Below are 23,210 nucleotides of genomic sequence, written 5' to 3' on the forward strand. Positions count from 1 at the left end.
GCTCTCCTTCTTCTGTCAAATAGTGCTAGCCTTAGGTTGCTTATATATCTACTTAGTCAAATTGCCCTACCTAGTTCCCAACAAAAGTCACTTAATAAATAAGTGAAAAATGTCAAAAATAGGGAAAATAGGTTTAATGCACTACAAAATTCCCCTGATGGATTCTGATTGGAATGCTGATGATCATGCTGTGTGCAACCGGAGGATATGCATCTACTCTACGTGTCTGGACATGCACTGTCTGCGAACAGATTCACAAAAGTGCCATATCACTTCCTATTCTAGATTGACTTGACTGAACTGAACCTTGGTCATGCTATAGCTTGTCCACTGACACATAGGTCGGATGTGTCACGTGACACTCAAGAAGGATGTGGGACAAGTTTGTGCGCAGGTGCTTGGTATGCCAGAAGGTCAAGTATGACAGGCATAAAGAACAGGGATTGTGACAGCCTTTGCCCATACCCACCCGCCCCTGGGAAAGTATTGCACTGGATTTCATTTTTGATCTCCAGAGAACACAGAGTAGGCACGATGGTATTTGGACTGTTATTGACAGATTTAGCAAGCAGGCTCATTTCATTCCAGTGAAGAAAACAGTCAACCCGGATCACTTAGCGAGACTGTTTGTGGCCCAGATTTTCAGATTACATGGCATGCCCGAGACGATTGTCTCCAACAGGGGCCCCAGATTCATGAGTTTGTTTTGGAAGGCAATTTGGGAGAACATCGGCACGCGGTTGCAGTTCTTGTCATCTTTCCACCCGCAGACTGACGGGCAATCTGAGATTGTCAATTCAGTGGTTTTAGATTTATTGAAGTCTTACATCTCAGATCAGACACTCAATGGGAAAAGTATCTACCTTTGGTGGAATTTGCCTACAACAACAAGATGCACTCTTCGACGAGGAAGGCGCCATTTGAGATTATTGAAGGTGCTGTGAAGGTTCCACCCTTCCTAAGCACAAAAGATAAGATTTTTGAAGCTGATGAGTATACGCGCAACTTAGACACGGCTTTTGCCAAGGTCCGCGAGGCTTTGCAGAAATCTCAGGAAAGACAGAAAAAGGCAGCGGATCTCGATCATCGCGATTTGAAATTGAAGGAGGATGATTGGGTGCTCTTACGTTTTGAGAAGGCACGCCTGAGAAAGAAGAAGGGAAAGGAGAGGCTTTTTCCAAAGCTTAGTATGCGATACTACGGACCTTTCCAGATCTCCGAAAAGATCAATGATGTCTGCTTGCGACTGAAACTGCCTGACACTTGAGGATTCACAATGCGTTTCATGTGAGTCTCTTGAAACCTTTCAAAGGTGACGTGCCTGAAGATGGGGAGCCCGATGAGCAACCCGAAGTGGAAGAAAGCGAGAAGATCCTTGTTCCTGAACAGATTTTGGCACTTAAGGACAAAAAGAATAAGGGTAAAGTAAGAAGGCAGTTCTTGGTTAAATTCAAGAGCTATCGTGCATTGGATGCGGAGTGGATGGAGGAGGAGGACCTAGCAGATACTCCTTAGATTGTGAAACTTTACCTTGAAGCTTTTGGTTTAGCATAGTCTATTCCAAATGGAACCCAGAATTCAGCTTGGCCGCAGATTTGGTGCAGTGGGATGCACAAGAGGGGAGTTACTCCACTCCTTTGTCAACAGATGCCTTGATTATTAGAATACTAGAGTCACTGATGTCTCTTTGAGCTTTAGGGATACTGAGAGCTGACAATATTCTGCTGTATGACTTTATAAAATGGAATTCCCGAGTATGAAACTGATTTTTTCTTGACGTGTTTTTAAGTGCAGGAACTGATAGACGAAATGGCTGCAGCATTTTGGTCTAAATGATCTTGAATAGACATGGTTGCAATAGGGGTTAGTCAATCGGGCATCTATGAGATCCTGAGTGGATCTAGATGCGATTGCTAACTACAATGCCGATAAATTATGGTCTAAGATCCGAATGAATGTTGAATGTGATTTGTCATGTGATGTCAAGTGATGTCCCATGATGTCGTGTGGTGTGATTGTCGATGGGTACATGTGCTAGATGTTTGTTCCTAGTGCGTAGGTACTAACAGTCAGTGTTTGCTAAGACAGTTTATGGCTTTTGTCTGTTTTGCAGGTGGAATCGAGGGCGATTACAATACTTTCAAGAGGGGGGTATGTCACAAACTCGTGACGTGGCGTGCCACAACACACAGACATATACTTCCTCTGTTGGCTACGGATTGAAGTGGCTGACTGCTGACATGGCAAATTCCGTACGCTTGCTGACGTGGCAGCCCGCAAATCGCGGCGAAAATTGCGGAAGCTAAAAGCTGCGGCAGATTTGCTTTTTGGACAGTTTTTGGATACTGCTTTAATTTACGAAAAGTGAAAGAGAGAGAAGGAGAACCCTTTTGCTTTATTTTTATAAGCAAGAGAGAGGAAGAACCTTGCTTCATTTTTCAAGAAACTTTTAAGGCTTTTGAGTTTAACAGCTTTTGGGCTCTGTTTTTGGCATCCCATATAACCTTTAAATAAGCGGGCTGGCCACTCACAACTCAGAGCATCTGGACGTAGAGTCTGAGTGTGAGCGCCTGCCCGCACTGTTGTACTTTGAACACAAATTAATATAAAAAGAAATACCGAAAGGGGCGCCAGACTTTGGGGCCAATATCTCTTGGCACGGATCTCCGCCGGGCCAGTGTCGAATCAATTGTGAACTGTGAACTGTTTTGAAGTGGTTATTCGTGCTGTCGCGGTAGATTCTCGACCTGAAGTGTCCAAGTCTGTTACAGTTGAGAGAGAGAGAGAGAGAGAGAGAGAGAGAGAGAGAGAGAGAGAGAGAGAGAGAGAGAGAGAGAGAGAGAGAGAGAGAGAGAGAGAGTCTCGAAACGGCACGACGGATTTCCTTGCTGAGATGCAGTGGTCCCAAAGACTGGCGCCCCTTTCGGTATTTCTTTATTAGCATAATTTGCGAAAATCCGTACAGTACTGCCATGGCATCGTCCATATTGGTTGCCACATCAGCATGCTAGCGTGTTTTATGGAAATCAGCTCTAGCTTGCAAGCTTTGGGATTTTTAGAGTTAGGCGGCCGGTGCTCAGAAGTTCTATAAATTGGTTGGTTCAATTTCTCTTATCCACTTTACCTTTTGTCTTACAGTTGGGTATGCCATGTCATCACTTTGTGACATTCCCCCCTCTTGAAAGAATTGTAATCGCCCGCGATTACACCTGCAAAAACAGTCAAAGGACAAAACTTTCTTCAGTAGACAATGATTCTATGTACTCATGCACCAAACTACACCAATCTAGCACTTCTACTAAGACATCAATCACTGCACAATCACTCTATCGAGGGTCTTCGATACAAATCCTGATCATTGTAACCTATTTAGCAATCACATCTAGACCGCGCTGACCTTTTCACAGATGTCTTGATCTACTAAATCTCATTACTTTTAGATTCATATCGTGTCATTTCACATTTCAATCGAGCAAACCATGGCCATGACTGTCCTCACACATAACATGCAATTCACAAATTCAGACACTTAGTTCACACTGAACACAGTATTTCAATTAACCATCTCATTCCGTCCAGAACTCTTGATGCACCCAAATCACTGTGCAACCATCTCATCCTTTTGGAACTCTTTATGCACTCACAACAGTATCCAATCATCTCATTCGGATAAACATCTTGATGCACTAGACTCTCATTCAGATTTCATTCACTTAGCCATCACATCCAGATATTGCTGATCTCTAACAGATGTCTAGATGCACTAAGTTCAAATCATTCATTAGACAAAATGCTGCAGACATTTCATCTTTCTCTACTTGTTTCTAACAATACACACTTGAAAGAGCATATGTTTTCAATTCACTTAAGAAAATTTCCAATTCAGTGCACATCTGTTCATAAAGTCATTCCGCAAAATACTAACTCGTCAGTATCCCTAAAATCTCAAAGAGAGATTAGTGACTTTATTTAATCTAGGCAATTTATGACAAAGGAATGGAGTGGCTCCCCTCTTGTGCAATCCACACCGCACCAGATTCAACCTGCTGATTCATCGGTAACTTTTGGCATAGACACTTTTAATAGCCCAAAAGCTTCAAGGTGCAGCTCTCTCTGAAGAGAACTTCCAAGGTTCTCCTCCTCTATCCTCTTTGCATCGAGAGCCAAAATGTACCCTTGACCAAATTATTCGGTGGACGTAGCTTAGCTTTCTGTTCTTTTCTTGTGCCCTGTGACCTGTTGGTAGACCTACCGGTCTCCCTTTCCTTGGCACCTCAATATGTATTTGTAGAATTCTCTGATCTATTCATAGTTACAGGGGACGGGGGACGCCCGTTAACTGGGCCGGGGACGCAATGGGACGGATGGATTTTCGGCCGGACGGAGGGGTTGCAGGCTGCCGGACCGAGGACGGCAGGGAATGGCTGGGAACGGATTTTTTCAGGCGGGCTAAAAAAAATCAAATTTTGAAAAAACTGACCGTTTAAAACGGCCAGTTGCAGCCAACGACCATATTTTTGGGGGGGGGGGGGGGGGGGGGGGGGGGGTTGTGGCCCTTGGGAGGCTATAAAAGCCCCTTTGGGCCTCTTATTCCCTCAAGCTCTCCTCTCTACTTAAGCTCTACGACTACGCGCCGTACGCGGTCTACGGTCTACCTTCTAGAGGCTTCTAAGCCTTCTACACTCTACACTCTACCCTTGAGTCTCCACTCTCTCCCTCTTCTACCCACTTTGAAGCTCTCCTCTACTCTCTCTCCACACAAGCTCTCCTCTAACTCCTCTAACTTCTAAGCTCTACTCTCTCGAGTCTCTCCACCATCATGTCATCTCAAGCCAACTCCACTTCTCAAGCCGGCTCTTCTCGAAGAAGGCCCGCCGTGCAAACATGGTCGTGGTGGGATGAAGTCGACTTTAGTACGCGTGGCAAAGGTGGCGGTGCAAGACCATGGACATGCAAGCTATGCCCGTACAAGAGAACGGGTGGTTCAAACAAAGTGCGAGCCCATCTTCTTCATGAATCCGGTCACGAGGTGAAGTTTTGCCCTCGAGTAACTCCCGAGAAGAGGTTGGATCTTCTTGAGAAGCTCATGGTGTATGAGGTCGCGGAAGCGGCCAAGAGGGGCCGTTTTGTTGCCGTTGATCCCTCCGCCACGGCGACACCGCGAGAGCAAAGGGAAGCCAACCTTGACGACATCTCTCGAGCCTTCACGACAAATGCATCTACACCGTCCTCTTCCGTTCCGCATCGCCAAAGCACCCTCAATGAAAATTGGAATCCTAAATTGGAGGAAGAGGTGGATAGGTCGGTTGCCCGATTCTTCTTCCACGATCACATTGCCTTCCATGCTTCGCGGTGAGTTTCCCTTGGCATATGCACATTGCAATCTTCCATTTTGTATTCATAATGGGTTCTAACTTCTCGACTCTCGATTCTCCATACTAACACAACATGCTCTATTTTGTGTGGATAGGTCTCCATACTTTCGAACCTTGGTTACGAAAATAGGGGAATATGGCTCATCTTATGTGCCACCTTCATCGGAGAGGCTTCGCACCACCCTCCTTGACAAAGAGAAGCTTGCCGTGGAGCAAGCGGCCCAAGCAACAAAGGATTTGTGGGAGACCAATGGCGTCTCTCTCCTTGTAGATGGATGGAGCGACACCGCAAGCGGTCCATCCACGGAGTGGTGGCCTACTCTCGGGGGGAGACGTACTTTGTGGAGTCACATGATGCATCCGATAGTGGCAAGGCCGCGGAGATGCTTGCTGCGGAGTGGACAAGCACCATAGAGATCACCGGCCCGGAGAATGTCCTTTGTATGGTTGCAGATGGAGAGGCGTCAAATAGGGCAGTCGGGGCTATCATTGTGGGCATATATCCCAGCATCCATGTCACATTTTGCATGGCGCATTGCCTCAATAACCTCCTCAAGGACATAGGGAACTTGTCATGGATTTCACCCACCATTGGTGACGCCTCTCGAATTGTCTCCTTTGTGCTCAACCATCAAAAAGTGCGCCATGAATTCTCAAAGAGGAGCCACTTGTCCTTGCTCAAATATTCAGAGACAAGATTTGCATTCAATTGGCTTATGCTAGGCCGCTTGTCTACATGTGGCGGAGCCTTAAGGGGCCTCTTTCTCCGTGATGATTTCAGGCCATGCCGGACTTTACATCAGCAACAAGATTGAAATGCCGAGAATGGGCCGACGACATCGCTTGGTGGGAGGAGGTGAAGACTCTTGACGCCATGGTCAAGCCTATTCTACACCTACTTCGAGTTGTGGATGGCTTGCAGCCATGCATTGGCAAAGTCTACGAAGCCATGGATCGGACGATAGAGGCACTTGAGAAGCTCGTGCCTGACCCTGTTCAGTATGCAGAGATTCATGGCTTGTGTGAGTCGAGGTGGAATGGATACTGCTCTCCACTTCATGCGGCAGCTTATGTGCTTGACCCTGAGTTTCAGGGAAGGCGTCAAGAGACCGACAAGGAGGTGAGCAAAGAATGGCGGCTTGCATTGGAGCGCCTTGAGCCTAGCAGTGACACTAGGTGCAAGATTAGAGATGAGCTACTCAACTACAGGCAAAAGAAGGGCTCCTATGGATGTGTAGATGCACAGCTTGATCGCAACAAGATTGGCTCGGTTTTGTGGTGGGAGGACTATGGAGGAGATGGCCCACATTTGCAGCGCTTGGTTGTTCGTGTCCTTAGCCAAGCATGTACCACTAGTTGCTTGGAGAAACTATGGAGTGTGTACAGCCACATTGCCTCTAAGAAGAGGAATCGCCTTGGGGTTGAGAGGGCCAATGATTTGGTGTTTGTGAGCGCCAACTTGCGCATGCTTGCCAAGAGCGTCACACACAAGGCAGATCCCTTCACTGAGTGGGAGATGGCACAAGAGAATCCATCTATGGCCGATACACTTTTGGAGGAGCTAGAGGAGGACTTCGAGCCTCAATGTGAGCCTCCTGAGGCCTCATACGTCGCTGACGACCTCGACTACGACGACGATATGGAGATTCAGCAGGCGAGCACTTATGGAGTTTGATTATCATTGATCACTCTCGAGTCTAGACTCTTGAGTCTACGACTCTACCTACTACATAGCCCTTTGTACTTTTTGTTATCCTTGAGGCTTGTCCTAAGTCCTTTAGGCTTTTTGACTCTTGAGCCCTTGTGGCATGCACTTCTCATTTTGTATCCATCGATGTTTTATTAGCACATTTCCGCCTATATGACTCGTGTTCTTTGGTCTATTTAGTGTAAATTTGTGGTCAAAGTGATGCTCTGTGTGTGTGGCACGTGCGTAAGTCAAAAAATGCCAAAAAAACTCTCTTTTTTTTGCCGTTCCGACCCCGTCCCTGTTTCCTGACTTTTGCCGTCTTGTCCCCGTCCTCGTCCCCGTCCCTGACCCCGACCCGCCGTCCCATGTAAGTATGGATCCATTAGCTGATTCCCTTTACTTTCTTCCCTTGTGCCTTGGGACCTGTGGGTAGGCTTGCTAGCCTCCCTTGTCTGCTGGCATGTTAGTCTCAATCGTTGGAACCCTGAGACGCACTATCATCGGATCCCCTTTCTACTATGGAATCCTCGAATGAACTTGCATCTAGTTCCCTTAGTTCATTGGAACCCTCAGATGCGCTACCATCTGATTTCCTTACTTCTTTGTTATCCTGTGATGAGTTGTCATCCGGTTCCCCTGATTCATTCTCTGCACTGGAAGACTCTTGCCATGTTGAGGTGGATATTGTCCTGTTCGTAAGATAAGTCAATGAGCCGGCATGCATTCCAAGTCCTTGCTTAGCATGTCCCATAAGTCTCTGAATAGAGTCAGACTTCTGTTCCAAACAACACTCTTAAATCTCTTTCGGCAAACCAAAACAAAACCGCTCAATTTGGTCCCTCAAAGTAATCTTCCAAAATGAGGACATTGCCAAATAAGTATCCCAAAACCTCTGGGAGTAGTCATCCAACATGTCTTTCTTAGTCATCCATAGATGATGCCAAGTCGTGATGACATCTTCTTCATATTCCTCTGATATCCAAGTTGACGTGAAAAGTCTCTTGAGTTTTACCTACGTCATAGGTGCCTAAACTCAAGGGCTCGATGAAAAGAGGACGAGCTCTCCTTCTCCGAACTGCTAGATGGCCTCCCATGCCTTCTAGACTTTTTCAGTAATCTGCTTTTCTTGCTTTTTCTCCGCTTCTTCCTCCTTTTCTCATCCTCATTGGAACCAGAGGACGACGAATTGTCGGAGCTCTTTGAAGACAAAGAGAAATCAAGGCCATCCTCTAAATGAGCACGCTTCTTGGATCTGCTTTCCACCTCAAAAGTAGACTTCAGAGCCAAATAACCGAGAAAATCCGCCGATTTCCTCTTCTTCCGAGAGTGCTTCAAGCCTTACATTATCTGGTTCATCTGCTTTTCAAGAGCTCTGTCCAGCTTTTTTTGGGAGTACAGTTCGGCCTTTGTGCACTCATCTGTCCTTTCAGCTTCCTTCCATCTCAAGCGAATCTCATCAATCGGGTAATTCATCAAGCGTTTCGCAAATTTCGGGTCTTTGGAGTACTTGATCAACTTGCATTTGACGTTTGTACTCCGCTTTGGCCCCAACGAAAATTTGCCCAAATTTTCATTGTTTTCTTCAGTTCCCGAGCCAGGCTTCAACTTTGCTTCGCCTTCCCAGTGAGAGGTGTTGGCTTTGTCGGATTCTCCGTGAGAACTCATGTGTATTGGAGAAGCAATCGGATCCTCTGTAGAAGAATCTTTCTGGGCTTTGATATTACTGTAATAACCTTGGACACTCCAAGCAAGATTTCAATAGCAACACATAAACAGAAACTGCAAAATCACTGAGAAAGGAGAGAGAGAGAGAGAGAGAGAGAGAGAGAGAGAGAGAGAGAGAGAGAGAGAGAGAGGACACGGCGGAGTTCGGCGCCCAGATGCACTCGCCCCAAAGACTGGCGCCCCTTTCTTTTTTATATTATTGCTCATTGCAAAGTACAACTCCAGAGGGTCCTTTGCTCTCAGACTCTGCGCCAGGATGAGCGGCTTGTAGCATTTGAGAGTCGCAAGCTCACAAACGTGGACACATTATTTCACACAAGAGAAGGAATGGTTGGCGGTCATTCATGCCTTGAAGGTTTGGCGCCATCACGTTTTTGGTGCCCACTTTGTGGTATGGATGGACCATCATTCTTTGAAATATCTTTGTGATCAGCCCAACCTTCGTGGTCGAAAGGCAAGGTGGGCCAAACTCATGCAAGAGTTTGATTTCGAGAGACGCTACCGCAAGGGTGCTACCAATATGGTAGCCGATGCTGTTAGTAGGATCTCTGAGGTAAATATTCTTTCATTTGCTGAAATTTCAATTGACTTCTATCTTTCTCTCAAGGGGCGTTGCCAAAATGATTGTCAGCTTGGTGCAATTTGGCAACGAGTTCGAGAAAGAACATGTAGCCTGAAAAGCTATGGTGATCCGGTTGCCCTTGAGTTGGCTACGGAGAGAAAGATAGCGAAGAAGTAATGGATTACTTTTCAAGCAAAGTGTTTTCCCGTTAATGAGGATATCTACTATCCGCAAGTAGATTTTATTCGAGTGTCATGATGCGCCAAGTGCAGGTGACCCTAGCATACAATATACTTTGGCCTTGGTTGGCCAGTATTTTTATTGGCCGCACATGAAAGCTTTTGTTGAAAAGTATGTGCGGGAATGCGTGCAATGATAGCTCAACAAAGTTGAACGTCAAAAATGTGTAGGATTATCATATCCTTTGCAAATTCCCGATAGCAAATGGACAAAGCATTTCTATGGTTTGTAGCTGGGTTACCTTGAACCAACTGTGGTCACAATGCCATTTGGGTCGTTGTCGATCGACTCACGAAGATGGCGCGATTTATCCCTACACGTTCCAGAATTTGGAGACTCATCTGTGCATGTCGTCCTTAGATCATCCTGAAACTGATGGACAGACTGAACGCACAAATCAAACTATGGAGGACATGCTACAAGTATATGTCTCTTGACGTCAATCTAATTGGGAATGTTATCTCCCACAGATTGAGTTTGCTTGTAACAGTACAAAGAACTCGGCTACTAGCTATAGCTTGTTTATGCTTATGTATGTTTATGAGCTGAAACCACCAATCGCCACCGGGTTCAAGGGGATCAAGATGCTATCAGTAGCCTATTTCTTACAGGATATGCAAAAAATGCATTAGATTGCAAAAGAGAGCATAAAGACCGCACTTTTTACGCTAATCTGCATCGACTACCCCGCGAACTCCAGAAGGGCATGTGGGCATACCTTAGGGTACCAAAGGATTTCAAAACTATCCAAACTGGTCCATGCTCGAAATTATCTTCTTGCTATTGTGGTGCATTTCAGATCACAAAGAAGATAAGTGGGGTGTCTCACAAGCTGGACTTGCCTTCCGACCTTGCTGTTCATCCTATGTTCCACGTGGGCCATCTGAAAGAACGGTCGGAGCAGGATGACTTAGTGATTCCTCCTGAGGAAGTCCTGAACTTGCAAGATATTCCACTTGAACCCGAATCAGTTCTCGATCAAAGGGTCCGCAAGTCTCACACGTCTTCGTATCCCGAATATTTAATCAAGTGGACACACCATCGTGAATCCCAATCCACTTGGGAGTCCTCCAGATCATTAAAGAATCGCTTTCCCGGTTTTATAACCAAGGATATCGCTGAAAACAACAATTAAAAATAAGGGGGGAAGTGTTACGTCCCCAGACATCAAGATGGGCACGTACAGTATGTCCAGCCAGTGTGAACATGGCCCTTAGGTTATGAAGTCCTATAAATAGGAATTGAGTTTCATTTGCGACACATCTGGTGTGATCACCACGCGTGGACTCTTGGCCCTTGGTAACCCTTTCCGCACACCCGCACTGGTGTGGGCTTGGTGGTATGGGAGACTGGTCCTTGTGGCAGAGGCTAGCCCGCTTGGCTACAGGCTCCCAGGCTCAGGGGTGAGCCCGTACAGGCTCTATGGCTGGGAGGTGAGCCCGATGTCCGCTCACTACGTGTGTCTAGGTGTGAGTTTGGCTTGCGTCATGTCATGTGTGCAAGGTGGATCCGGTGAGGGACTAACAAGAATCCTTGCCAGAGTTTATGTTGGTATCAGCTACTAGACGTGCCAATGAGTAGAATAGACACATTCTTGGCTGCTGGTTCATGTTGAGTTTGACATCTGAACACGATATTAAATAAAAAAACTCAAAACTTAATGAGCAAAATTCCTAAAGAATATTATTCAGATTATGGACCAACAATACACATGATTGGAATTTTTAACCATGCCAAGTCTTAGGACTTGTGGAGACATTGATGAAGCTTTTGTGCAACTCATGCATATCCAGTTGTATATTTGTTGCAGTGTTCGGGATCCCACTGGAGTCTCTTGTACAAAGACAAAGAAGTTCAAGAGCTGTGCCCCAAATAGTAATCAATTGTGTTGATTATATAACTACATCAGGTACAGACATCAGTTTCGAATGCCTGTGATGCAGTATTATGCTTTGGTCTAACTAACTACTCCAAATTATCATCTTTGCAGGCCTTAGTACAGAAAATATATTCAAGTCCCATGGGAATCAACATGTGGTGCAGAATCTCAGATATTGCTTTGAGGAAGGCAAGTCATATTCTTATTGGTGTCTTGTGCCTTTTTAAGCTATATTCTCTTGTCCTCAAAGACAACAAACAGAACCTAGTGCAGTAGTTTTATGGACTCAAAAAGTAAGCCGCCATGCCAATGGAAATCGAGGAAGGTGGAAAACATTCTCTTTAGAATCACTGTTATTTGGCAGTACCTTTTCTTGATCAATAAGTGCATGCCTCTCTTCTTGTCTGTGAAGGCCTGCAGAGATTTCCAGAGCTATTACTACTGCTGCCACTAGGGCTACTTATTGATAACTCTAAAGTAGGAGAAAATTGCAAGTGACAAGTTGAAACTTAAGCATCCTTGGTTTCTACTACATAGCTGTAGAGCGCCGTTTTGAGAAAATACTGAGGCAGAGGTAGTTGTGAAATGACTGATACTCCCTGTCAAATTTTAGAAATAAAGGGTTTTGCACATTTAGTTTTCCTATATATTGTTTTTAGAACAAACTGTAGGCATTAACAACAGGCTGTAGATGAGCTTGTGTACTTGGTGGATGAACTTGTTTTAAGAGTACCTTCTACATTGAATAATTGAGATGACTGTCATGTTTGTGTCAGGGTGCAGCATGTGGAGGGCTAAAAGCATGTTATAGAAGAGGCAGCAGACAGGCTTCTCTCTATTTGAAGTGATGTGTGAAACTTTGCAGATCCATGCATAGTGACCATAGGTGTCTCAGCTTTCCTTTAGAGGTTTCCTGCCTTTAGTTTTGTTTGTATGTGCACTGTGCAGCTTCTCAACCGTCAACAAGGGGGGTTGGACATTTTTCTGAACTTGTTCATAAGGCTTAGAATAACAGCCGCTCATTGCAGCACCCCACCCCAACTGTGCGCCTGCTTCTCAGCCCCCGTCTTCGCTTACTCTTTAAATCTCACATGCACGCCCATGCTGCACTCTTCTCTCAGACACATTTGCACCACTTGCAGCAACAGCAGCAGCAGTTTTGGATGGATGAACTCAGCCTCTCTGCCTCGGAGGAACTCTGATGGAATCCCCCTGCCTGCCCCTGCTGAGCCCACTGTTTGGCTTTCTTTGTCGCTGGAAGAGAAAGTGAGCCTAGTAGCTGGGGTCGACCGGCTCCAGACAAAAGCAGTCACTTGCAGGATTGTAGGTACACACCCCAGCAGAGAGGAAGTTGGGGATTTGGTGCAGGCTATCATCTGTTTGTAGATTCTTGTCTGGGAATATTATCATGAGTTCGAGGGCCCAGAGGTGGTGGCCAAAGTGCTTTAAATGGGCCCAATGGCCTTGGGTGCTTCGCCGGTTTACTTTTGGCGGTGGCCCCATGGTTCCGATTTTGCAGTTGATGCAACCACCGAGGAGACTAACTTCCCTATTTTGGTTCGCTTTCTTGGCCTGCGCTCAGTGTGACATCTATATCTATATCTATATCCATATCTATATCTATATTAAAAGGACAGGAGTGAGGCTCCACGTTCTGTAAATGCATCCAGCCACACAGCCTCACCCCTCCTTTGCTCCCCACTTGGGCCACTTTCTCCACTCGACCACCTCCCCTTGACCGGCCCTTGAAGTGAGCGCTAACTTCTTGAAGGGCAGCCTGCAAAGCTCCAGCTTGGCCTTGATTTGCAGGTCTTGAAGGGCAGCCTGTGAGGCTGTGAAGCTCCAGCTCGGCCTTGATATGCGGGAACCTACTATATTTTATACACCTGCTCACTGCTTTGCATGCGCCCTCAAACATACCCAAGCTTCAGGTGTTGCGGCGCTGCTCATGGAACTCTACCATCAACCTCTGGCCTCGGTCACCCCATCGGCCTTCTCTGTGCTACTCATGATCACCCATCATTTGGGGGCTCTCTGTCATGCATACACCTTGCCTCTCCCCTTTAACTTTCCCAACCCTGCTGCACCCACACTTGCGTCCTCAACCACTGATCCTATCAACCTGTCGTGACTGCAGAAGCACCTCTCTCTCTCTCTCTCTCTCTCTCTCTCTCTCTCTCTCTCTCTCTCTCTCTCTCTCTCTCTCCAGTCTAGATTCGCTTTCTTCAATACGCTCTGCAAACCCTCAAGCGTAACCGCTCTATCCTCCCTCAACCGCCTTCCCTGCGCCACTTTCCTCTTCTTGTGCCCTGGTTGGCGTCATCGACGTCCTATTGCTAATCTCCTGTGCCCTAGCAAGGGACGTTGACCTCCTGGAGAGATTTCAATGGTCAAGACTTACATGTTCTCCGAATATCAACCGTTGGGATTTAGATCGATTTATTGTGCCCTGGAAGGGGTCGCCTCGGGTCAGCTGGTGCATGCAAGATCAAGTCAAATGTATTAATGGCGACATCATCCACATACAAGTAGCTTCTGGCATTGGAGCCATCCCCACTGATGGGAAGAGTGTAACAGACTTGGACACTCCCAAGTCAAGAATCTACCGCGACAGCACAAATAACCACTTCAAAACAGTTCACAGTTCACAATTGATTTGACACTCGCCTGGCGGAGTTCCGTGCCTGAGATATTGGCCCCAGAGACTAACACCCCTTTTGGTATTTCTTTTTGTATTAATCTGTGTTCCAAGTACAAGAGTGCGGGTAGGCACTCACACTCAGACTCTGCGTCTAGATGCTCTGAGTTATGAGGCCCTGCCTGCTTATTTAAAGAGTAGAAGGGATGCCAAAAGCAGAGGCCCAAAAGCTTCCCATAAAAAGCTGCCCCAAAAACTGAAATTAAAGGCTTGTGCTTTTCTCTCTCAAGTTCTCTCTCTCTTGAGCCTAAAAAATAAAGCAAAAGAGTTCTCCCTCTCTCTTTAAAATTGCGTAAAATAAAAGCAAGCTTTGTGTAACTTTCAGCCTTCAACTTGTATGTAGCAAAAGCTGACCCAAAAGCTGTGCGTACAACCCTGCCACGTGTCAGGTTTTCCGCAGTTGCGGGCGTGTCCGTACCCTGCAGCCACGTCATATTCTGCCGAATCTACCACGCCAGCATTTGGCCAAGAAGGGTGTCTGTGAGCGTGCACTGAGCAGCCAAGGCGGGTATGTGTGTGTACCAGCAGCATCCACGTCACCCATTTGTGACATACCCCCCTCTTGAAAGCATTGTAATCGCCCTCGATTATGTCCGCAAAACGGACAGAGGCCATAAAATGCCTGAGCAGACACTGACTGTTAGTACCTATGCACTAGGAACACACATCTAGCACATGTACCAATTGACAGTCACATAACAGGACATCACAGGACATCACATGACAAATCACATTCAACATTCATTCGGATCTTAGACCATGATTTATCGGCAATGCAGTTAGCAATCGCATCTAGATCCACTCAAAAACCTCATAGATGCCCGATTGACTAACCCCTATTGCAACCATGTCTATTCGAGATCATTCAGATCAAAATGCTGCAGTCATTTCGTCTATCAGTTCCTACACTTGAAAACAAGTCAAGAACAAATCAGTTTCATATTCAGGAATTCCATTTCATAAAGTCATACAATAGAATACTGTCAGCTCTCGGTATCTCTGAAGCTCAAAGAGACATCGGTGACTCTAGTATTCTAAAATCGAGGCATTTGTTGACAAAGGAGCGGAGTAACTCCCCTCTTGTGCAACCCACTGCACCAGATCTCCGGCCAAGCTGAATTCGGGGTTCCATTTGGAGTAGACTATGCTAAACCAAAAACTTCAAGGTAAAGTTTCACAATCTAAGGAGTATCTGCTAGGTCCTCCTCCTCCATCCACTTTGCATCGAATGCAGGATAGTTCTTGAATTTAACCAAGAACCGCCTTCTCACTTTAACCTTATTCTTTCTGTCCTTATGTGCCAAAATCTGTTCAGGAACAAGGATCTCCTCGTTTTCTTCCACTTCGGGTCGCTCATCAGGCTCCCCATCTTTAGGCATATCACCTTTAAAAGGTTTCAAGAGACTCACTTGAAATGCATTGTGAATCCTCCAAGTGTCAGGCAGTTTCAGTCAGAAGGAGACATCATTGATCTTTTCGGAGATGTGGAAAGGTCCATAGTATCGCATACTAAGCTTTGGAAAAAGCCTCTCCTTTCCCTTCTTCTTTCTCAGGGGTGCCTTCTCAAAAAGTAAGAGCACCCAATCATTCTCCTTCAATTTCAAATCGCGACGATGGTGATCTGCTGCCTTTTTCTCTCTTTCCTGAGATTTCTGCAAAGCCTCGCGGACCTTGCCAAAAGCTGTGTCCAAGTCGCGCGTGTACTCATCAGCTTCAAAAATCTTATCTTTCGTGCTTACGAAGGGTGGAACCTTCATAGCACCTTCAATAATCTCAAATGGCGCCTTCCTCGTCGAAGAGTGCATCTTGTTGTTGTAGGCAAATTCCACCAAAGGTAGATACTTTTCCCATTGAGTGTCTGATCTGAGATGTAAGACTTCAATAAATCTAAAACCACTGAATTGACAATCTCAGATTGCCCGTCAGTCTGCGGGTGGAAAGATGACAAGAACTGCAACCGCGTGCCGATGTTCTCCCAAATTGCCTTCCAAAACAAACTCATGAATCTTGGGTCTCTGTCGGAGACAATCGTCTCAGGCATGCCATGTAATGTGAAAATCTGGGCCACAAACCGTCTCGCTAAGTGATCCGGCTTGACTGGTTTTTTCACTGGAATGAAATGAGCCTGCTTGCTAAATCTGTCAATAACAGTCCAAATACCATCGTGACCACTCTGTGTTCTCGGGAGATCAAAAATGAAATCCATTGCAATACTTTCCCAGGGGCGGGTGGGTATGGGCAAAGGCTGCAACAATCCCTGTGCTTTATGCCTGTCAAACTTGACCTTCTGGCATACCAAGCAACTGCGCACAAACTCGTCCACGTCCTTCCTGAGTCTCGGCCAAGAGAAGCATCTCTCTACCCCTTTCATGGTGGTAGCAATGCCGCGGTGACCCGTAAATGGTGGACAGTGGCATTCAGTCATAACCTTTTCCCTCAACGGCTGTGTAATGCAGAACATGGTTTTCCTCATCAAGTAGCCATCCCGAATGAAATATCCCGCTACTGTCTCCCCATCCCGTATCCGTGTGAAAATGTCTGCAAAATCTATATCTGTGGCATACTGATCGACCATATCCTCGAAGCTCCTATGATGGATCACGGAAATAGCCAGAACCAACGGCTTTTGAGACAAAGCATCTGCCGCCAAATTCTTCTGTCCCTGCACATGGACAATCTTGAAGTGAAACTGTAACAAGATGTTCGCCCACAGCATCTGCTTTTCCCATAGCTGCTTCTGTGACAAAAAGTAGCGAAACTCTGATGGCCTGTAAAGACAGTAAAATCCGCTCCGAGTAGGTAGTGCCGCCACTGAGTAAGAGCATGGATAACCGTCAAAAGCTCTTTTTCATAAATCTGGGCTGTCAATTCCAGCCTAGAGAACAATTGGCTCTTGTAAGCAGTGACATGGCCTTCTTGCATTAAGACCGCACCCAGACTACAACCACAAGCATCACAATATATTTCAAATGACTTCTGCAAGTCCGGCAAAGTCAAAACTGGTCCCGTAGTCAATTTCTTCTCTTTCAAAGTCTGAAAGGCAGTCACCTCTGTGGGTCCCCTCGAGAAAGGGACTCCTTTCTGTGTCAAGATATGCAAAGGGGAGGCAACCTCTGCAAACTTTCTAATGAACCGCCTATAATACGAACACAGTCCCAAGAAGCTAACTCCTTAACAAAAAGAGCAAATTGATTGTCCCTCGGAATGATCCTCGGAAATTTTTGAGCTAACTTGAGTTGTTTTGCAGATATTCTGTAATCGCGCACGATTACTCTCTTTCAAGAAGGGGAGATGTAACAAACTGTTGACGTGTCAAAGCCTTGAAGGAGCCAACTTGCAGATGCCAGCCGAGGGGCCTAAACCCTAAGAAGAACAAGTAACAGAAGAAGAAGTCCTACCAACTTATGGGGAACCCGCCAATGACATAAACAAACTAAAATAAAGCAAGATCCACACGCAAAAACTGATGATGTTGGAGATTTCTGAAAATTGCGTTGGCATGATGACGTGGCAGATTGTACGGATTTTCGTGTTTTGCACTGATTGATGACGTGGCAGCTGCACGGATTTCCTTAAATTACGCTGGCAGCTTTTGGCATTGCTTTTGGGACCAGAAGCTTTTGAGTTTGAAGGCTTTTCACTGTAAACTGCTTTTGGGGCCTAGGGCCTTTAAATATGTGCTAAGGGTTCATTCTCTGGCATGCTTCCTGGAGAATGTGCAGAGTCTGGAATACTTTGCTTGTACTGTGTTGATGCAATATAAAGAAATACCGAAAGGGGCGCCAAGGTTTGGGGCCAATACTCTTTGGGGTGGAATTCCGCCACTCCGTGTCGCGTGTCGTCTCTCTCTCTCTCTCTCTCTCTCTCTCTCTCTCTCTTAGTTCAGTTGTTATTGAAGTGCTAAAAGTCTGTTCAGTCTGTTCTTTTCTATTGGCGCGTGGTGCCCGTCTTTTACGGGTCACTGCGGCATTGCTACCACCATGAAAGGGGTAGAGAGATACTTCTTTTGGCCGAGACTCAAGAAGGATGTGGACGAGTTTGTGCGCAGATGCTTGGTATGCCAGAAGGTCAAGTTTGACAGGCATAAAGCACAGAGGTTGTTACAGCCTTTGCCCATACCCACCCACCCCTTGGAAAGTATAGCAATGGATTTCATTTTTGATCTTCCGAGAACATAGAGTGGTAACGATGTTATCTGGACCGTTATTGACGGATTAAGCAAGCAAGCTCATTTCATTCCAGTGAAGAAAACAGTCAAGCCGGATCACTTAGCGAGACTGTTTGTGGCCCAGATTTTGAGATTACATGGCACGATTGTCTCCGACAAGGACCCCAGATTTACGAGTTTGTTTTGGAAGGCAATTTGGGAGAACATTGGCACGCGGTTGCAATTCTCGTCATCTTTTCACCCGCAGACTGACGGGCAATCTGAGATTGCCAATTCAGTGGTTTTAGATTTATTGAAGGCTTATATCTCGAGTCAGCAGACTCAATGGGAAAAGTATCTACCTTTGGTGGAATTTGCATACAACAACACGATAGGCGCCATTTGAGAATGTTGAAGGTGCTACGAAGGTTCCACCCTTCCTAAGCACAAAATATAAGATTTTTGAAGCTGATGAGTATACGCGCGACTTAGACATGGCTTTTGCCAAGGTCCGCGAGGCTTTGCAAAAATCTCAGGAAAGACAGAAAAGGCAGCGGATCGCCATCGTCGTGATTTGAAATTGAAGGAGGATGATTGGGTGCTCTTACGTTTTGAGAAGGCACGCCTGAGAAAGAAGAAGGGAAAGGAGAGGCTTTTTCCAAAGCTTAGTATGCGATACTACAGACCTTTCCAGATCTCCAAAAAGATCAATGATGTTTCCTTCCGATTGAAATTGCCTGACACTTGGAGGATTCCCAATGCATTTCATGTGAGTCTCTTGAAACCTTTCAAAGGTGATGTGCTTGAAGATGGGGAGCTCGATGAGCAACCCGAAGTGGAAGAAAGCGAGAAGATCCTTGTTCCTGAACAGATTTTGGCACTTAAGGACAAAAAGAATAAGGGTAAAGTAAGAAGGCAGTTCTTGGTTAAATTCAAGAGCTATCGCGCATTGGATGCGGAGTGGATGGAGGAGGACCTAGCAGATACTCCTTAGATTGTGAAACTTTACCTTGAAGCTTTTGGTTTAGTAGTCTATTCCAAATGGAACCCAAAATTCAGCTTGGCCGCCGCAGATATGGTGCAGTGGGATGCATAAGAGGGGAGTTACTCCGCTCCTTTAACAGATGCCTTGATTATTAGAATACTAGAGTCACTGATGTCTCTTTGAGCTTCAGGGATACTGAGAGCTACAATATTCTGCTGTATGACTTTATGAAATGGAATTCCCAAATATGAAACTGATTTGTTCTTGACTTGTTTGTAAGTGTAGGAACTGATGGAGGAAATGACTGCAGCATTTTAGTCTGAATGATCTTGAACAGACATGGTTGCAATAGGGGTTAGTCAATCTGGCATCTATGAGGTCCTGAGTGGATCTAGATGCGATTGCTAATTGCATTGCCGATAAATCATGGTCTAAGATCTGAATGAATGTTAAAGAAAACCCAATTCAAGCAGATAGTATACCCAATAGCTTGCTGAAGGGGTGGGTCCCATTGTTCCCATCACCAAAAGTCGCCTCTGGCTTCAAAACCTTTGTCGGTTTCTTTGGATTCGGATCTGAATCCAAAGCCCTTTTCCTCCCTTCTGTAGTGAAAAAGAAGAACCAAGTCAAGCAGATAGTATACCCAATATCTAGCTTGCTGAATGGGTAGGGCCCATTGTCCCCATCACCAAAAGTCGCTTCCAGCTTCAAAAACTTTTCCGGATTTGAAGAATTATCATCCGAATCCAAAACCCTTTTTCTCCCTTGTGTAGTGAAAACAAAGTCAGCGTCCCATTGAGAGAGCTTCGGCTCCACCCCCCCCCCCCCCCCCCCCCCCCCCCCCCCCCAAATGTGATTTGTCATGTGATGTCCTGTGATGTGACTGTCAATTGGTACATGTGCTAGATGTGTGTTCCTAGTGCCTAGGTACTAACAGTCAGTGCCTGCTAAGGCAGTATATGGCTTTTGCCTGTTTTGCAGGCGTAATCGAGGGTGATTACAATGCTTTCAAGAGGGGGGAATGTCACAAATTGGTGACGTGGCCTGCCTACTAGACACACACACACGCTGGAATTGCTGATGTGGCTGCAGCCTGCGGAAAAAAATTGACGTGGCCCTACTGTGTACGGACAGCCCGCAAAATGCGGCGCAGAACGCGGGATTCCGTACGGCTAGTGGCAGTGCTTTTGCGTGGAGCTTTTACGGAAGCCTTACTTGCGTTTTGGCTACGCAAAAGATAGTGAGAGACCTTTGCTTTATTTTACGCAAGCTGGAGAGAGAGAAAGAGCTTTAAATTTTATAGATGCTTTAAAATTTGTAAGCCTATTTTTGGGACAGTTTTTTATGGGAAGCTTTTGGGGCTCTGCTTTTGGCATCCCTTTAAATATGCAGGCAAGACCTCTCATAACTTAGAGCATCTGGGTGAGTGTGAGCGCCTGCCCGCACTCTTGTACTTTGAACACAGATTAATACAAAAAAGAAATACCGAAAGGGGCGCTAGTCTTTGGGGCCAATATCTTTAGGCACGGAACTTCGTCGAGCCAGTGTCGAATCAATTGTGAACTGTGAATTGTTTTGAAGTGGTTATTTGTGCTGTCGTAGTAGATTCTCGACTTGGAGTGTCCAAGTCTGTTACATTTGTACACATGGGTTTTGTTATTTTGGCTTTGCTTGCTATTGTGACTTGCTGGTTGTGGCTTGTTTTGTGGTCGGAAACCTACTCTTCTCTCTCCTCGCTCTCTCAGGATTCTTCGGACGGTTTTCACTTGGATGCAATTTTCATAGCCTCCTGCATTGTCTCCTTGGAGATCCCTCTTCAATTATGGTCTTCAGAAGCCACCTTCAACAAGTGGACTGCTCGCTCTTCGGGATGAAAGCTCCCTGTCTGCTTGGGTGCAGTGCCTTGTTACCCACCTTGTGCAAACCTTCCAAAGTCTCTTGGTGATGTCAGTTGCCTCTTCACCCTCACCTTCGTCCCCAACTTCTCTCTCCCTTCTGTTCCTCCATTACCTTTTGTTGTCAGATTTTACTAGTTGGTGGGCTTTGCACGTCTCCGAGCTTTGCGTAGCTGCTCACTGTCTTCTTCACAGTTGGTGGCTTTTGGTGTGTTTGGTTCTTGAGTTACAGTTGCTGAATGGGCTTTTGGTCGAAGTGTCTATCTGTTAGAGGCTACCGCCATCCTCTCTCCATTTAGCTGACGTGGCCAGAACAGTACGGATTTCTGGATTTGTGCTGACAAGTGCAGATGTGGGAGCCTGTACGGATTTTTGTAAATTGCGTTGAGTGCTTTTTCTGGTAGATTTTTGACTAGATGTTTTTGGGACTTTTGCTTTTAAGTTTGGAAGCTTTTGGGGGTCTGCTTTTGGCCATCCCTTGTAAGAATAAATAAGCCCAAGGGGCCTCACTCTTCAGAGAATCTGGACAATGAGTCTCAGAGCAGAGGACCTCTCGGGTGTTGTCACTTTGCTCAAGCATTAATATAATAAAGAAATACCGAAAGGGGCGCCAGGTTTTGGGGCCAACACCTCTGGGCACGGAACTACGCCGGGTTGTGTCGACCAAATTGAACTGTGATTTTAAAGTTGTGAAGTATTTTAAGTGATTTTCTCGTGTGTTGTATCGGATTCTTGTCTTTGGGGTCCCCAAGCTTGTGACAGTGGTATTAGAGCATGAGGCGTGTGCTTTTCTCAAAGCATACCGGTCCTATCAAAGAGCAGACAGGGCACTTGGGCACAACCTTGGAAATTGTTATCGAAGAATCTTCGTGTCCTGACCCCGGACTTATTAGCCACTCCCACCCTCATGCCGCTCCCGTTTTCATTGCTGTGTCTTACAGGGCATAAGCAAAAACGAATCCCATATTACACATGGGTTCTCGTGGAGAATCTGACGAGATAACACCTCTTAGCGAAGGGCAAAGAAAAGTTGAAATCTGACGCAGGAACTGAAGAAAAGACTGAAGATTTGGTCATTTTTTTTTTCGACGGAGAAGTTTGTCAGAGCGAAGCACAAGAGTCAAGTGTAGGTTGACACGTGTGAAAAGATTGATCAAGTACCCCAAAAACCAGAGATTTGCGAAACACCTGAAGAATTATCCGATTGATGAGATTCACTCGAGATGGAGTGAGACCATTGAGTCTCCTCTTAGGACGGGGTGGAAAGCTCAAAGGACAGATGAATGCAGAAAAGCCGAAGCTTTACTCGCAGGAAGAGTTGGAACAGAACTGTTGACTAGAAGATGAACCAAATACTGGAGAGCTGAAAGGGATACTGATGTACTGACAATTTGGTTGTTTGTGATAGATAACCGGAAATAGGAGCAAGAAACTCGCATCTGTATGGATTGGGAAGCATGTAGCTGGACATCCACTCTTTTGCAATGAGGTGAGCCATCTCCTTGCCTGTTTTGGAGGTGAAATCGAGGATGAGATGGTGAGATCGGGAGCGATGGAAGCTCAAGAGTGGGTCCGTCGATTTAAGATAAGAATCGTGAACTTTGAACGAGTGATGATGATTCTAGTGCATCAAGATGAATGAGATGACTGGATACTGTGGTGAGCGCATCAAGAGTTCCTGCGGAATGAGATGGCTACACAAAGATCTAGGTGCATCAAGACTTCTAGACGGATGAGATGACTAGATGATCGAAAAAGTGTTCAGTATGAACTAAGTGTGTGAATGAAGAACTTTGAAATAAGAATTTCCCAAGATGATTTATGTATGAGATTAATGTTCTTTGGAAGAACTTGCTAGATGTGTGCAGATAATGGATGACCAATTGGGAGCAATGACCGCTCTAGAATGAACCCGTTAAGTATCATGAATTTTGAATAAAACTAATGTAAGATCCTTCTATTTGCGAATAGATAACAGGATTAAGAAAGAGATGATGTGGGATAACATGTGAAA

The 23,210-nt window shown here is 45.7% G+C and overlaps 1 protein-coding gene across 2 annotated transcripts in view; it reads left to right on the forward strand.

Moving 5' to 3' along the window:
* The window catches only part of LOC147447560 (small G protein family protein / RhoGAP family protein), a 71,024-nt gene that overhangs the window by 20,563 nt on the left and 27,251 nt on the right, over window positions 1–23,210 (forward strand). The window contains exons 6-7 of one of the 2 annotated variants that reach the window (XM_086523289.1): window positions 11,386–11,501; window positions 11,583–11,660. In XM_086523289.1, the coding sequence (XP_086379415.1) occupies window positions 11,386–11,501; window positions 11,583–11,660 (194 nt within the window). The remainder of the gene's footprint in view (window positions 1–11,385; window positions 11,502–11,582; window positions 11,661–23,210) is intronic. The other variant, XM_086523290.1, reaches the window with a different exon arrangement.

The sequence above is a fragment of the Adiantum capillus-veneris genome, chromosome 11, assembly GCF_014529385.1.
Source record: "Adiantum capillus-veneris isolate H3 chromosome 11, ASM1452938v2, whole genome shotgun sequence".
NCBI lineage: Eukaryota > Viridiplantae > Streptophyta > Polypodiopsida > Polypodiales > Pteridaceae > Adiantum > Adiantum capillus-veneris.